The following is a 14,723-nucleotide window of genomic DNA, read 5'->3' as shown; positions in this document are numbered from 1 at the left end:
ACTCTTCAAAAGATAAAAAGTACAAAATGGACGGATGGATTAAATGCACTCATGTTACTACTGTTAAGTATTATTTGACAAAATTTAAGAATAAATCATATTTTTTTAAGATGGATATTATGTTGAATGTAGTATTTTCACATATTTTTTTTTTTCCGATTCTCACAACACTGTTAGGATGTTTAGGTAATACATGCAACTTTTAATGTGTTAACATGTATAAAAGTATGATTGCATTGCATAACATATGCATTGGATGACAACAAAATGCCAAAATCAAGTTTATCAAAAAAGGGGTTTATTATGTTTTTTCCCACCCCTGCTAAGAATAAAAAAAAGGTAACATATTAGATAATAATATATATCTTTTTTTATGAATACATGGATTAAAACATATATAAATACATAAACACTTATATAACAAAAACACTGATAAGACACAGACGAGGCCAGTGGCATGTTAGGTATTGTGTTGAGTACGTCAATCATACTTTCTCTGAAGACAAAACCTGCGTATGTGGGTAAGGCACATCACACAGTCACAAACCTGACTGCAAAATATTTTCATTTTCAAACAAAAAAAAAAAGGAGTTTGCACGGGCTTTCAGCAGTTATTTTGAATTATGTTACAGTGTTCGGCTACCACAGTGTTTACCAAAAACAAAACGAAAAAGCCGATGAATGTCTCCCTTTTTGTTGTGACTCTGTTTCTGTTCTGTGCGGGAGGCAGAGAAGAAGCCTATGGGAAAGAGAGAAGCAAGTGGACAAGCAGGAGCAACTCTGGTCCTGTTGTGTTTTGTAGGATGCAATCAAGTTCTAATACCAAGGGGAACAACACACTTCATATCGAGGTGGCACTTTGAGGGCACTGCCAGGTGTGTCAGCTGTCAGTGGTGATTATAGTTTGCCCAGTTTTGCCCTTTTCCACTGAGGATTACCTCCATGTTGTCACAAGGAGATAAGAGTGTGTTTCTGCTGAGGGGTACCATTATAGGTCATCGCCCTCTGCAGAGCTGAAGCTGCTCCTGCGGCTGCTGTCCTTGGATGCGGCTCCTGGTGAGCCGGCCGAGAGCAGCGGGTCAGTGCCAAACGGTGAGAGAGGGTCATCCATCAGGATCTCATCCAGCCGGTGCTCTTCTTTGAGCGTGGCGCTGAAGAAGTCTGTGAAGTGGGACAGCGGGTCGGAAAATGTGGTGCAGCCATCGGTGCCTGCGATGTGATCCTGCGGCCCACCAGCAGTAGGGATGGATGGCACACCAGCCACCACGGCTATCCTCTGGAGGTAATCGCTGTTGGGGTCCTCTTGGTAGATGGGTGGTTGATGGGGCTGGGGGGACGACTGCTGCTGCTGCTGCTGCTGCTGCTGCTGCTGCTGCTGCTGCTTAAGGAGGTGGGAAGAGAGTTCAGCTGTGCCCAAAGCTGTAGCCATGTTCGGGAGGCCGTGTGCTCGTGCTTGGATCTCAAGTTCCTGCAAAAAAAAAAAATCAAAGAAACAAAAAAAATGTAAATACTCTTGCTCGTTGCACATTAATCTAGACCAATCAGAGATCTAAAAAAAACAAAAGACAAAAAAGCATTTCCTCAGTTCCAAACACATTGTCTGTGACAGTACAGTGTAATATAACAATGGGATAATCTACACAGCACCCTTTGCTATCTGCTTGGGTCTAGAAACTCTCATCAAAATCTCATCAGTTGCTGATCTGGACTAATTACCCTAATTATCACAACAAAACCCCATTTGACCTTTTGGTTACTGTCTGTTTATCATTTGTGGTGGTCAGTGGTTCCCATCATTGTAAAAAAAAAAAAAAAAAATCAGAAAAACTACAAGCTGTACATAACAGCGTGTGATTGCGTATATTTGCAGTTGACTGCATTAACGTTCATCTTCTGCTTCTTATCAACTTTGATGAAATGGGTGAAATCGTTCTGTCTATTCATCGGGTAATTAGCAGTGAAGTCCCTTAGATTAGATCAGATGGGGGTAGTGGAAGGACCTTACGTTGCAGAAGGGGGAGGGGGGGCGCATGATTTTGGTTTGGGGGGGTCGTAAAGCTTTTGCTCTGTAAATGAGCTCACGTTGTGGGGTTGTAAAGCTATGGGGTTGGAAATGAGCTGAAGTGTAAAGTAGCTGAGGATGATTGAGTCAGGTGGGGTAGACCGAGTGAGGCCTCCGTCTCCACTCAACTGATCTTTTGCTAAATGAAAACGGCCTATTAGGCAGTGGTGGCTGCTGGTAAAGAACCACAGGAAGAGAAAATGTATACTTAAATGGTGCATGAGAACTAAGGGCTAAGACATCAGTGGGACATGAACTTTTTTAAAGTAAGAACGTGATATGTCTTGAGAGAAACACTAGTTTTGTATTAGAACGGGGAGGGAGGCTATCCCAGCTTACATTGGGCAAGAGGCAGGGTTGCCAGTCCATCGCAGAGCCATCAGGAGGAATTAGGGGCTCAGTATTTTGCTCAAGGATACTTCGATATGGTCACCAGGGGGAGTAGCGATCGAACCAGCAACCCTTTGGTTGCCGCCCCTCTTTGCAAATGTCGTTCTCACAATTTGGAATTTTGAAATAAATATTTTTGACTAAAATGTGTCCATTCAGCTATGGCTGTAATGTGATGTACATTATTAGTGTACCCAGGCGGTACTCACCTAGTGTTATTTTCAGTTCCATTTGCAGTTTCTCATATGGAGTATCGCTAATACTTTGTGATATTGTAGCGTGATCTGTATCATGTCACGGGGTCCTCGTCAAGAACCAGCACCTTGAAACAATCTTGTTCTTTTCAGACAGACATAGACTGGTGTCTCAGCTCATATTTTGACTGGCTATTTACCTGACATAAGCGTTTTTTTTGTTGTTGTTGTTGTTGTTATTACCTGGATCCTCAGCAGCAGCCTCCTGTTGGCCTGCTCTAGCTTCTTCTGACGACTCTCCAGCTCCCGAGCATGCTGCTGCTCTTTTTGCAGCCACCTTATGTACTCCACTGAGGCCTTCAGGATAGTGCCTTTGTTCCAGCGCATGTCACTGCATAGAGGAGGAATGTAAAAGATAACCTTTTTACACAGACGCTCCTGAAGCCGGCAGAATATCCTCCGCAATAAAAAAAAAGAGGGGTTAACGTGGAAGTTTTTTTCCCCCCCTTTATGATAGGAATAAGAAATGATGATTTACATGGGGCAATTATTCATCCTTGGACATTACATGGGGACACTGAATGGGAATTTTAATAGAATAATTAAGTAGCTATGTGAAAAGTCCATTCTTGTACTTCCTTGGTCTGTAAAATTAATCCTCCAGTAAAAATAGGTGAGGGAAAATGAGCTAAGTAGGAAGACAGAGAGGAAAATGGAGTATTGGACTTAAGGTGCAAGAGTGCAAGTCATTCTTTAGCAGATATTACTGCTTTTAAAAAAAAGAGGAAAGGTGGTAAAATTGTCCTTTTTCCGCACAAGTGAGACATTGGTTGGATCAGAGCTAATAATCTCTTTTATCCAACGTTAATGGCACGATGACAACGCTAACCTCCCATTTAAATCTGAAGCAAAGTTCAATTGCAAAAGCTGGCCAGTGGATTTCAATTCGGCTTCGTATTCCATCAAACTTTGATTCAAATGGTGCGGCCTTCTTCGCTTTTGACCCTTGGCTCATCATTCATGCTTGAGGCTGAGACCCAACGAGAGGATGTTCACTTCTTGCAGAATGGAAGTTCAAGTGCACTCTCAAAATGTGCTCGAGGACTCATTTGAATTCAATGAGAGACATTTAGAGTCTTTGTGCTTAGAATTTAATATATGTTCTGAAGGCAAGTGGAGCCTTGTTTCTGTAGATACCATTAGGTTTAGCAACTTACGGGTCATTTGACTTTGGGATGAGTGTCCCCAGTTCCTTAATCCTGTAGTTGATGTTGTATCTCCGCCTTCTTTCAACTAAGCAAAAAAAAAAAAAAAAAAAAAAAAAAAAGCCAAAGAAGTCTGTCAGCTGCTGCTCTGAAACCTCACCGTAAATCATGCCCAATCATAAACTGTGAGAAAGATGAAAGGCGGCAAGAGAAACTTACTCAAGTTATGGTTGTCTTTTTTCTGTCTCTCTTTGGCCATCACCCTTGTGTCGTGCTCTGTCGAAAAATCAATAAATCACAGAGGGAAACAAATTGATTCGCAACGCACACTAATTTAGAAACTGAAAACGGTCCAGTCAAGAGACACACAATCAGTTGTTTTGAGGGAGTTCAGGGATGGGGTCAGCTAAAATGTGGAGTTTCCATGTACTAGGCTGCACCATGGACACAAATTTGACCTCCTTACACACACACACACACACACACACACACACACACACACACTGAAAGAGCCCCGTTTATCCCCTCCAGCATGTCTCATTGTGGAAAAAAAAAAAAAACATAGTGACCACTTTTAAACTACTTACTTACACTATAATTAAGACAGTTTAGCGAATTCCCTAATCTGTCCGGGGGAGAGAGACAAAAATGCCACTGCATCCATATTTGTATTCACATTCTTCCAAATTACATAATTGGGGACCTGAGATTGGATTTCCCAATTTGTCTCTGTTGATTCAATCAGGACAATTTAAAGTCTGTGTAACAACCCATTGTCCTCTCCTCCCACACTCAAATGAAACAGATGGCAATTTACTTATTTTCCTGTTGAGAGTGAAGGGTTCTTCAGGCATCCTTTCTATTTCCTAAATCAATTAGGCATCTTCGCTTGATGCATGACATTAATAAGAAATTTCTTAAAGGGCCAGCTGTGACGAAGATTTTCTACCGGTTTTTGAACAGAACCAGTGCTTAAAAGGAAGTTGTTGCGTTTGTTCACACACTGTAACCATACCACCCACCCTGAGAGAAAAGATATATGCCTAAATCTGTTCATTACATGTAGAATTAGGTGTGATTTTTTTTTTTTTTTATTCAATGTGAGCATGTCATTACTGGATTAGTCGTCGGATTAATGCTATGGTATGAGTTCATACCTGTGTATTCCCTTTTAACTGTGAGCTTTGTGGGGTTAGATGTGGGACTCATTCCACCATTAGGGGCAGTCATACCTTGTTCACCCCCATACACGTCCAGCATGCTGCTACTGAGGGACACCTATAGGAAAGAGAGAGGGAAGAGAAAGGCTCAGTCAAACAGGAAAGTACATTTGCATAACACACATTAACCTCCACACCCCTCGCTCTTTAACAAAAAGCCGCAGCGCAAATAGTTGTTTTTAGCCGTGGCTGTTGAGTGCCGTGACCGGAGCGATCAGAGAGTTTGATTTAATGTAAAGTTACTTGAGAGGAGGCAACAGAAAACGTCGTTTTTCCTACCTTTTCAACACCCAACTCAAACCTCCAACCCTTAGCTGTTTGGTTTAACAAGACATGGCTTGATGTGCCAATGCCACCATTTTCAAAACCGCTCCACTTGAAAGTGCCCCGCAAACAGAGATGTGCTCTGTGTTGAAAATAGCATCCCATTAGATGAAAAGGCTAGCTAGGTCAACTGCTTGAACAGAGGCAAAACTGTTTTCCTACGGGTCTCTTTTTGTCTGGGAAAGCATAGCGATAATGACGCCTTTTCACGGACTGGGGCGAAGAGAAGATGTAGCGTGCTGACACACATGTGTGTCTAATTCGCATTTGTGTATTTATGGGAAAATGCACCAGAAGCCAGCATAGATTCCAAGATGCGCACAGCCAATTTAATTCACATATGTGTGTCAAATCGAACCACTACTAGACTGGGTAGTATGATAAGGAAGCATGTCAAGATGGGAAGAAGCGAAGAGGAGAGGAGGAAACAAAGCAGGGGAAACTGCAGACATATCAGATATCTGTTTTAGTTTGCATGTGCATTTTTCTCTCATTATCTCAGGAAGTTGGAAGAAGAGGAGGAGGAGAAGGAGGAGGAGGTGGGAAAAGTGCTTATCAAAAAGAAAGACTGCGACCATTTTTTTCCCCCGCTACTCCCATCGTAATCATTTCAATCCCTCAACTGCCTGTGTTCCTGGATGTGTTGACAGTGAAACAGTGTGATGCGTGGTGGCGTATGACTAATTAGGAGGAATTCATCCATTTGAGCATGGTCTCATTTCTGAACATGCCCATTTGCCCAAATCCAATGGCTCGATCCCTCCCGCCAACAAAATCTCTCACTGCTCCTGTCCCAGTTTAAAACCTACATGCCTTGCCGCCGCCCCCCCCCCCTCCCCCGTGTCACAGTATCTTGTGTGTTTCACTCCATGTCACTTTATCTCTTTATCTGTACAATTCTTTGTCATGTACCGACGGCCAGATTGCCAAGGATCTCACAAACTTGGATGGTTTCGCCCGGTATTGCCTTTTTTTTTTCTTTTTTTTTTTAGGCAAATCCATGATTCTTTCAGTTTTGAACGCCAGACGATAGTCACTTTCATATCCGTTCACCAAAAAAAAAAAAAAAAAAAAACCTGTTAACTTGATTAGCATCAAACTATGCAAAAAATGTTGCAAAGCCCCGCTGAACTTTGACTCGTCTCACAACTTCAGCTGGCTTCACAGAGAGTTCCATTTAACCTAAATGGATTTTGAAGTTCTGCATTAAAAAGGGACAGTTTAGGATTTAACTTCACACACAACAATTAATAAACAAATGGAGAAAATACTGCAGAAGGTCACTAACACCCTGTGGCACGGATGTCGTCTTGAACCGTCAGAGTGAGAGTTAAGGTGACTTATACTTACATTGTTTTGCATTATGATGTTAGGCTCCATGCAATCCAAGCCTCCATCTTTGAAGCCGGATTCAAGACTAATTAGGTCATCAATAACTTCATCCATTGGAAACTAAAAGAAAACAGTAGTTTCAGTGTATTTCTGGACAGACTGATGATGTTTGTACCAGAATTTCAATACTGTCCGAGTCTGATCATTCAAAACAAAATGTTAAAAAAAAGGGGGGGGGGGGGATTTTTGATTGACTCATCCAATAACAGGTAAGTTTAAAGTTAGTCAGCAGTGTTTACAGGAAAAAACATGTAACTATGAAATAAGTTTCCTCCTTTGAATGGGTTCTCTCATTTAAGACTGCATGTCTGAAGTTATTGATGAGCAGATCAGAGAGAGAGGGAGATCAATAATGGCATCACTTTGTTTGGATGATTAGTTGGAACTACTTCAAATTACAGTCGGATCCAGGTTGAAATCACTTGCGCATTAAAATTTACCGTCTGATGATTGCCCAAACAAAGTGTCGGCCATGTTTTATCTCTCTAAATGAAAGAATGTAGAAGATCAATTATTACAAGTAGCAAGAGAACAACCAAAGAGCAGAATATTTCTCTCGTTAGGAAAGTCTTAAGAGGACAGGCGGGAGGAATTGTCAAGTATGTTGCACACTCTAAAAAAAAAACACCCAGTGTGATTTAGTCGCAATGTCACTCTCTTAGTCAAATTTCAGTTCCAGCAAAATCCCATTCTGCAGATTTTTCAACTCACCTCGCCATCATGGTTAGCCATCGTGAGCAGGGTAACAGGGCTGTTGGGGTTGCTGCTGTCATTAACGGAAGGCATGTGTCCGTTCCTCATGATCGGCACAGTAGTCAGCGACTGGCCGGGGGCGTGGGGGTGCGGTACAGTGTGGCCCTGTGCAGCTGAAGAGGCCAGCTTGGAGCCCAGCGTCAGGTACTGTTTGACCTGCTGACTCTGGGTCGGATGGAGGTGGAACTTGGAGTTCTCCAGCTGGTTTTGAACCTGCAGCGAAAAGATGAAATACATATCTTCAGGTGGGGTGGGAGGTCGGAGTGCACAAAGCTACCAGGAACATTTACTAATAACATGTATGAGAGCTGTTCGCCGTGACTGTCAGCTTTTCAAGAAGATAGTAGTCATATTTTCCTCGTTAGTCGCTCATGTAGAGAACATGTACAAACTTAGGCGTGTTGTACAGTGTAACATGGCAATTGAGTCAGGCTTTGTGCGTGTTGTAATTAAGTTTTTCAGGCTGAAGCAAAAGTCGCTCCCTATCTAAATTGACAAACAAAACGGACCGTTTTCTTTTGTATTCTGTTAAGTTGCACAAGCGCGTCACACAGTCAAGTTCAGAAAAGCATCAATCAAAGCCTTGCATACAGTATTGGTGAGATTTGAGACACACCAAGCAATTCAGAATTCTGTTGAACTTCTTACATTTGAGGCTCTGGTTGCGTCCCGCATGGTGTAGTAACTGCAGTCAGATAAGTGTGGCATTCTCAGAGAAGCAGATAATCTTCAGCTTGGTTTGTTTGCAGGACAAGTTTAGGGATCCAGGTCTACTGCTCCTGTCCTGATGATGTGTCTTTCCCTTCAGGTCTCCTACCAAAGTCTTATAAAGGGCCCTAAGTGAACTAATTAGACCCAAAGCTGGGGGTAAGTCTTTATGTCGCATAGCATGACAATCACTTCAAACACTGGACTGTCAGATCACCCAGGGTTTGATCACTGCAGGATATCTGCCTTTAGCGTCTATTGCTAATTTATTCAGACCGCCCTTTTCTGTCTGACTGACCAATCAGTGATCAGCTCCCAAAGTACTCTTCTGCCTGCTCCAGGGGCTGAAGGAGCACAATTGACCCTTGTTCCCCAATAGGGATTTTAAATAACTCCACTAATGCCATTTTTAACCAGGCCTTTTCATTCATTCACTGCTTTCAATGTGTTTTATCAGTTTCACAAACAGTAATAGCAATGAAGCTATTTTGAGGTCTTTACTACAGTAAAATATGTGCTATTTTCAGAGGGAATATTCAGCTAAAACACGGAATTGACTTACTGGTCTGGAGCCTACAAAGAACCTGACTGTTCTAACTTGCTCTATTGGTTAATGACCTGTTAAGTATTTTGGGAGTATTTGAAATGTGTATTGTAAGTAATGGTTTTATGAAGTTAGTCTCTCCAGTGAACAATGTTTAGTACTTAGATATTTTGGTACTTCCTCTTAAAAGTACTCAGTATTCACTCGTGAAAAAAAAACATAGTCTGTGGACTTGTCTGAACTTGTTTTTTCAACACAGTCCCACAACCTCTGAAACGTGGTGGTGACTTGCCATTTGTTAGAATGACGTGCAGCATCACTCAGACAATGTAAAAGGAATGCGAATCCTGTTTTTGTAGTTTGGACACTCTTATTCTAACATTTTTCACTGATGACAGTGTCGTTTTATAAAATAGTTTTTCACTGTTTCAAAGCCAATAGATCCAACACCTTTTTTCACAAATAGCTTTGTGTACGGGTGCGAGTCGTTTCTTTCAGCAAAAGTCCTCATCTGTCCTTTTTTTTTTTTTTTTTTTTTTTGGTTGGATTTCCGGCAGGCAGTGGAAACTGTGCTAGCAAAAACAGACAGCATCTTTTGCCCTCTCTGCAGTTACCTCTGAGTTGCATGAGGACGTTCCATGCATCGATATACTGACATTTCCATCACCACACACAAAGAATATTCACAATCACGGACTCAAGATATCTGCATTTGGAAATGAGGTGTTAGATTAGGAAATCATCAGGGCATGCAATCTTATTTTGAAGTGGACTTGCACAGGGTTTCCACATAGGGATGTTGGGAGTGCGTACCTTCTTTTAATAAACCAGAAATGAATTGATTTCCAACGGAAACCATTGTGATCTCTGATGTGTTTGCAGAGCTCCTGCTTACATTTATTTTGGCCTGGTATTTTCCCTGAATACGCTGAAAAATTAACTTACGCTGAAGATTTTGCATTGACCACAGACGCAACGCTCAAACGAAAACAAGACAACAGGCTGTGGATAAGCCACATAACAGGCTTTAGCTTTCTCTGTAGCTCTCTCTAAAGTGTAGCACGTACGTTTAGTTGTCAAAATACAGACAAAATATCGTCCCTCCAAGGCATTCACGAATCCCGTCTCGAATTTTCATCGCCATCTGCAAATTCTGGCGTTTGCTCACCAACAGCCTGTTGTCTGACATAAACCGCGTCATACGTGAATGAGAGATACTCACTGATTTATAAAGGCATTAATTCACTTCTTGTCGTAACTTATCATTGCCATGTATCGCTTTGTTAAAAAGTAATGGTTAGTTCATGTAATTACTCTCAGATCACCCTGTCTTTTTCACTAAATGAATACAGTTTCCATGGCGGTTCTCAGCAAATCAATTGGAAGTAGGGGAAACTCTGACAAGCCATAAAGTCATAGCAGATTCAATAGACTGTGCAATATTACGTGACCTATTATGTTTAACTGGTCACACTGTAATGCGATATTAAAGAAGAAGTTGCTCCCCTAATTTAATCAATTGTCTCCATATTCATAGTGTAAGATTTAAATCACAGATCATTTAAGGATCCTTAATTGGCGGCCAGTGTGGTGGCAAGGCTGTAGCTCACATGCCCACAATAACAAGTGAGAAGTTGAGAGGATTGATATCGTCAGCAAGCTCGCTCTGGATTGTTTCCTATGCAGAAGTATTCAAAAGATGGCTGGAATTTGTTCAAATTAGCCCTCGAAATGCACCAACAAAAAACAGACAAGTGTATATTGAAAAGAGCAAAAAAAGAGTTCTCAGTTCTTTTGACTTTTCATTTTTAAAGCTGGAGAATGTGGTACATCGTGGTGTCATGGAGTCACAAACAGAATAGCTGAAATTGATTGACTGTGTACCTCAAAAGTAATTTTATCGTCTTTCTAGACTTCTAGTCGCAAAGAAAGCCTTTAGTGATTACTCGACAAGTTGCAGCACACTGCTGCACAACAGGGACTTGTAGTTTTAGCAACTTTGGACTCGGCATTAAATTCCCCTCATAAACTAGAGTTGCCCTTATTCGCCAGGCATCCACCTAACTTCATCACAATGCTCAACTTGTCAGTAGTGACTGAAAGCTCTTATCTCTCTTCTCCAGGCCAAACAAGATGCCAGTTGTTAGTCAATCCATATATTTTTTTTCTTCCTCTACGGATACGAAGAGGCATACCAGAAGTGCTACACACCACATCTGCTTTGTGTGACAGCAGACTGTCCTGGTTTCACTTCAGATTTCTCACTACTGTAAATGCCGGAGACACGCTTATTATCCACTTAAAGGAATCTGATTAGATTTGAGAGGTAATGTTGCTTCAGTCACCGAAGCTGGGTTTGACAATGGCAGGCTTGTGCATGCGTTAGGAGGACATGCTTGAAATTATCAATGCCCTCCATACACATGGGACAGGAAAGAGATAAGAATCGACTCAATCATGGCTCAAGTTTGGGATTTTTGTAAACTATTCTGATGTTTCAGACACTTGCGTTTTTCTTTTTCACGAAACGGGCACCTGCTGCAACAACTGAGACAGTGTTTGCTTGTGGAGAAAAGTTCACAAGTTCACTTCCACTTCTTATTACTGACATTAAAACTATCAGTCGTGAGTGAAGCGTCATATCCAAACACTGATATCACTTCAGAATACGCATGTCGTATATTTAAGTTTTGAGCTCATTTTTACTTTGAATAATACTCAGTGTTTGGATAATGATTACAAATTAGCAATGTTCCTTTATTCCTTTGTCTCATATTCAGCGGCGTTATCGTAGCTAAACAGGACTACAGAGGTTGTTGCATACGTGAAACCTCATCATGCCGAACACAAAAAAAAAAAATCACGAAGCCAGCTGCAGTGAAGCCACGTGTCCGTGGTACCGATTTTTCATAGCAAAATGTTAGCACTGCTCGTTCACGCCCTCAAAACCAGAAAGGCGGTGTTCGCATGTGATGATTGTCATTCAAAACAAAAAGTATAAGTCTCATTAAATTTCATTCACCTCAAAGGTTTTTTTTTGGTTGTTTTGTTTTGTTTTGCAATCACCCTCAATCCGATGTAGAAATCCAATTACCTTTTGGCTAAAGCGATGCTAACTTCCAGTTTGGCCTACAGAAATACATTATCCCCGCAGCACTCGATTAAAACAAATTCATTTCAATGATATTAAAGGATCAGCTGCGTTCCTCTAATTTCATTGTCTTAATTTGAGACATTTAAATGAGAACCACCCAGTTAACAAACAGACCCTCTGTCTCTTTCTCAGATAAACTTTGGCTCACTCTTCCACTGACATAACGTGAATACTTCCAGTGATTTCAGCCCCAAATACCTGCAACAGGTCGATCAAATCCTGCTCATATTTCACTACGCTCTCCTGTGAAATCACACCACAGTTGCATCTCCTGCAGTTTTACAGATCAATATTTGATTCGTGCGAGCAACTTACCATATCAAAGCAATGTTTCAACAAAAAAAACATCTAATACAGGATGTAGAGTACATTCCTCTGTCAATTAAATGCTCAATAGTCCAAAGTCTGCTCTCTCCTGCCAATAGTTGTAAGATGTATTTAATAGTGGTGTCATTTACCTCAAAGTTAAAAGGTGTATTTCTTTTGTCCTACTGAAATGCAATGTAACAGAAAAAACTCACAGGAGTGCCTTTAAACAGAAAAGCTGTTGCCTAACTCAGTTTCAATCTTGCCCAAGTTCTTCTTTCACTTCAGAAAAATCCAACTGCTTTGGAAACACTGGATGACGGTGACACTGAATGGCTGTACAAATGGTGGACATAACCGAGGAAGAGGTTTGGATTCATTTCTGTAAATGTTTCATTTCATAACATATTCACAACATTACAGTATGTGGAGGAGCTATGCTCAATTATCTTTCCCAACCCAAGATGATGATAAGATGAAAGTGGGTGGGGGGGGGGGGGGGGGCATGGCTCAGAGGTAGAGTGGCCGTCTACCAAACGAAGGGTCGCTGGTTCGATTTTCACTCCCCCCCTGTGACCATGTCAGAGTATCTTTGAGGAAGATACTGAGCCCCTAATCGGTCCCGACGACGGACCCGTCCAGGGTGTACCCCGCCTCTTGCCCAGTGTCAGCTAGAATGGGCTCCAGCCCCCCACCCCCTGCGACCCTTAACGGATAAGTGGTATAGAAAATGGACAGATGGATGAAAATGGAACAAGATGCCTCCAGAGATGTGTTTCTGCTGAACCTGCTAACCCACAAACAGCTGTAACCGCACACTCTCGCTCGTATTGTGAAATGCAAGGGATGATAAGACGAGAAAAGCAGACTTATTCTTAAATTTGCATTCCCAGTCGCTGTTGAGTTATTCTGGTCAGAAATATGCACCTTTTGCAAAGCCTAGACTAGTTCTCTTGCATGCAAACACCAACCAATACAGAGATATAGTTCCTTTGCCAGATCTTGCATGGTCTCCCTGACCTTCAGCTGCTTCCCCTACCTGCAGAAGTTGAATCTCTGTCAAGGTGATCACTTTGACCACACAACACCGACTCATGGCTCCCAGAGTGACAACGTCTCCCAACAAAGAAGCTGCAAATGCTTATGGAATAGGTTGATCAGAGCACTGGCTGCATCTCTCACCACAGCAACCAGAGACAGGGGAAAAAGAAGAGGAAGAAGAAGAGAGGTCTTGCAGCCTCCTTCCTGGGCTTTGCAGAAATATCAGAGAGGAAAGGAAGGCATGACACATCAGCTTATTTAGGAGGTGCACGGGCCATTTCCTGTGTGTGTGTGTGTGTGTGTGTGTGTGTGTGTGTGTGTGTGTGTGTGTGTGTGTGTGTGTGTGTGTGTGTGATTGTGTTCAGAAAAGGCCTGACAGAGGCAAAAATACAGACATGGCAAAATGTGTGTTCCTGCTTGTGGATCACCACACTTTCCTTCCTGCAGAACATCCAACACCAGCTCAGCACATTCTCCCAGGTTATCTTCATGACATCCACTTCCCTCAGAGGCCTTTTAGCTCAAACACTATAAACACTTGTGCAACAACACACATAAAAATGTAATCTGTTCACAAATACACACACACACACACATGAACTTGCTCTCGTGTAATGGCCTGCATGTTTGGTATGCCACCTACAGTGTATTAGTGAGAGTATTTAGTTTATCGTGCAACTTATATCTGGTACATGAAATGCTTCCACTCGATCAATAGTAGCTACACAACTGTACTATACTATACAACGAGTTGTATATAATTTTTAGACTTGACTGCCCCCACCAGACATGTTTGCAAATGAAAAAAATATGATTTGCATCTGGAATGGAAAAAGATCACTTATGGATTTGAGCATTTCTATACATTCTCTGTACGTAGTTAAAAGGACTTGGTTAAAAGAAGAAGGCCTGAGAGATTGTAGACCCGCTACATGTGCATAAATCCACATTTCCACATAGTCTCTCTCTCACACACACACACACACACACACACACACACACACACACCTATATTTATCATGTCCCTGGTCACTGTCAGGCCCCAACAAAGGTCCCTCCAGGGCTTTTTAAAATGGCTCTCAGAGAGTTCCTGCACAACACAAGACTAAAAAGGTCCTCTGTAAATCCTGTCAAGTCTCCCTGTAGTCTAATCCCTTTATATTATAAGCAGCTATCTAAATCAGAAGAAAAGATCTTATTGAATATAAGAAAATCCACTGAGTCTGAACCTGAAGTTAAACCAGGCTAAGTACAGGAATGTGAATGCGCTTGAGACGTTTCTGTTCGTGTAAATGTTGTAACACGGTATCTCTAACCCCGCCTCTCACCCGAAGGCTGCTGGGAGAGGCTCCAGCCCCCCCAGGACCCTTAACAGGATAAGTGGTAGAAAATGGATGGATGGATGGACAATATCTCTATGATTTTCTTGT

The 14,723-nt window shown here is 41.8% G+C and overlaps 1 protein-coding gene and 1 long non-coding RNA gene across 6 annotated transcripts in view; one reads left to right on the top strand and one right to left on the bottom strand.

Moving 5' to 3' along the window:
- Positions 1–310: 310 nt before the first annotated feature.
- Positions 311–14,723, bottom strand: part of tfec (transcription factor EC) — a 47,402-nt gene continuing 32,989 nt past the window's right edge. Inside the window, exons 1-8 of one of the 5 annotated variants that reach the window (XM_086202482.1) lie at positions 13,292–13,430; positions 7,499–7,753; positions 6,746–6,847; positions 5,009–5,129; positions 4,071–4,127; positions 3,864–3,939; positions 2,890–3,103; positions 311–1,468 (exon numbers count right to left, since the gene is read on the bottom strand). In XM_086202482.1, the coding sequence (XP_086058608.1) occupies positions 989–1,468; positions 2,890–3,103; positions 3,864–3,939; positions 4,071–4,127; positions 5,009–5,129; positions 6,746–6,847; positions 7,499–7,753; positions 13,292–13,348 (1,362 nt within the window). In that variant the 5' untranslated portion in view covers positions 13,349–13,430 and the 3' untranslated portion in view covers positions 311–988. Of the gene's footprint in view, positions 1,469–2,889; positions 3,104–3,863; positions 3,940–4,070; positions 4,128–5,008; positions 5,130–6,745; positions 6,848–7,498; positions 7,754–8,188; positions 8,741–12,261; positions 12,402–13,291; positions 13,431–14,723 lie in introns of those variants that run through there. The other 4 variants (XM_086202483.1, XM_086202481.1, XM_086202484.1 and 1 more) reach the window with 4 other exon arrangements.
- The window catches only part of LOC147262948 (uncharacterized), a 38,106-nt gene continuing 24,642 nt past the window's right edge, over positions 1,260–14,723 (top strand). Inside the window, exons 1-2 of the long non-coding RNA XR_015112598.1 lie at positions 1,260–1,282; positions 8,349–8,407. This is a non-coding gene — a long non-coding RNA (uncharacterized LOC147262948). The remainder of the gene's footprint in view (positions 1,283–8,348; positions 8,408–14,723) is intronic.

The sequence above is a fragment of the Aulostomus chinensis genome, chromosome 4, assembly GCF_037954235.1.
Source record: "Aulostomus chinensis isolate RoL2024-O1b breed Wild chromosome 4, RoL_Achi_v1.0, whole genome shotgun sequence".
Classification (NCBI taxonomy): Eukaryota; Metazoa; Chordata; class Actinopteri; order Syngnathiformes; family Aulostomidae; genus Aulostomus; species Aulostomus chinensis.
This window is presented reverse-complemented; position numbering and strand designations above follow the sequence as displayed.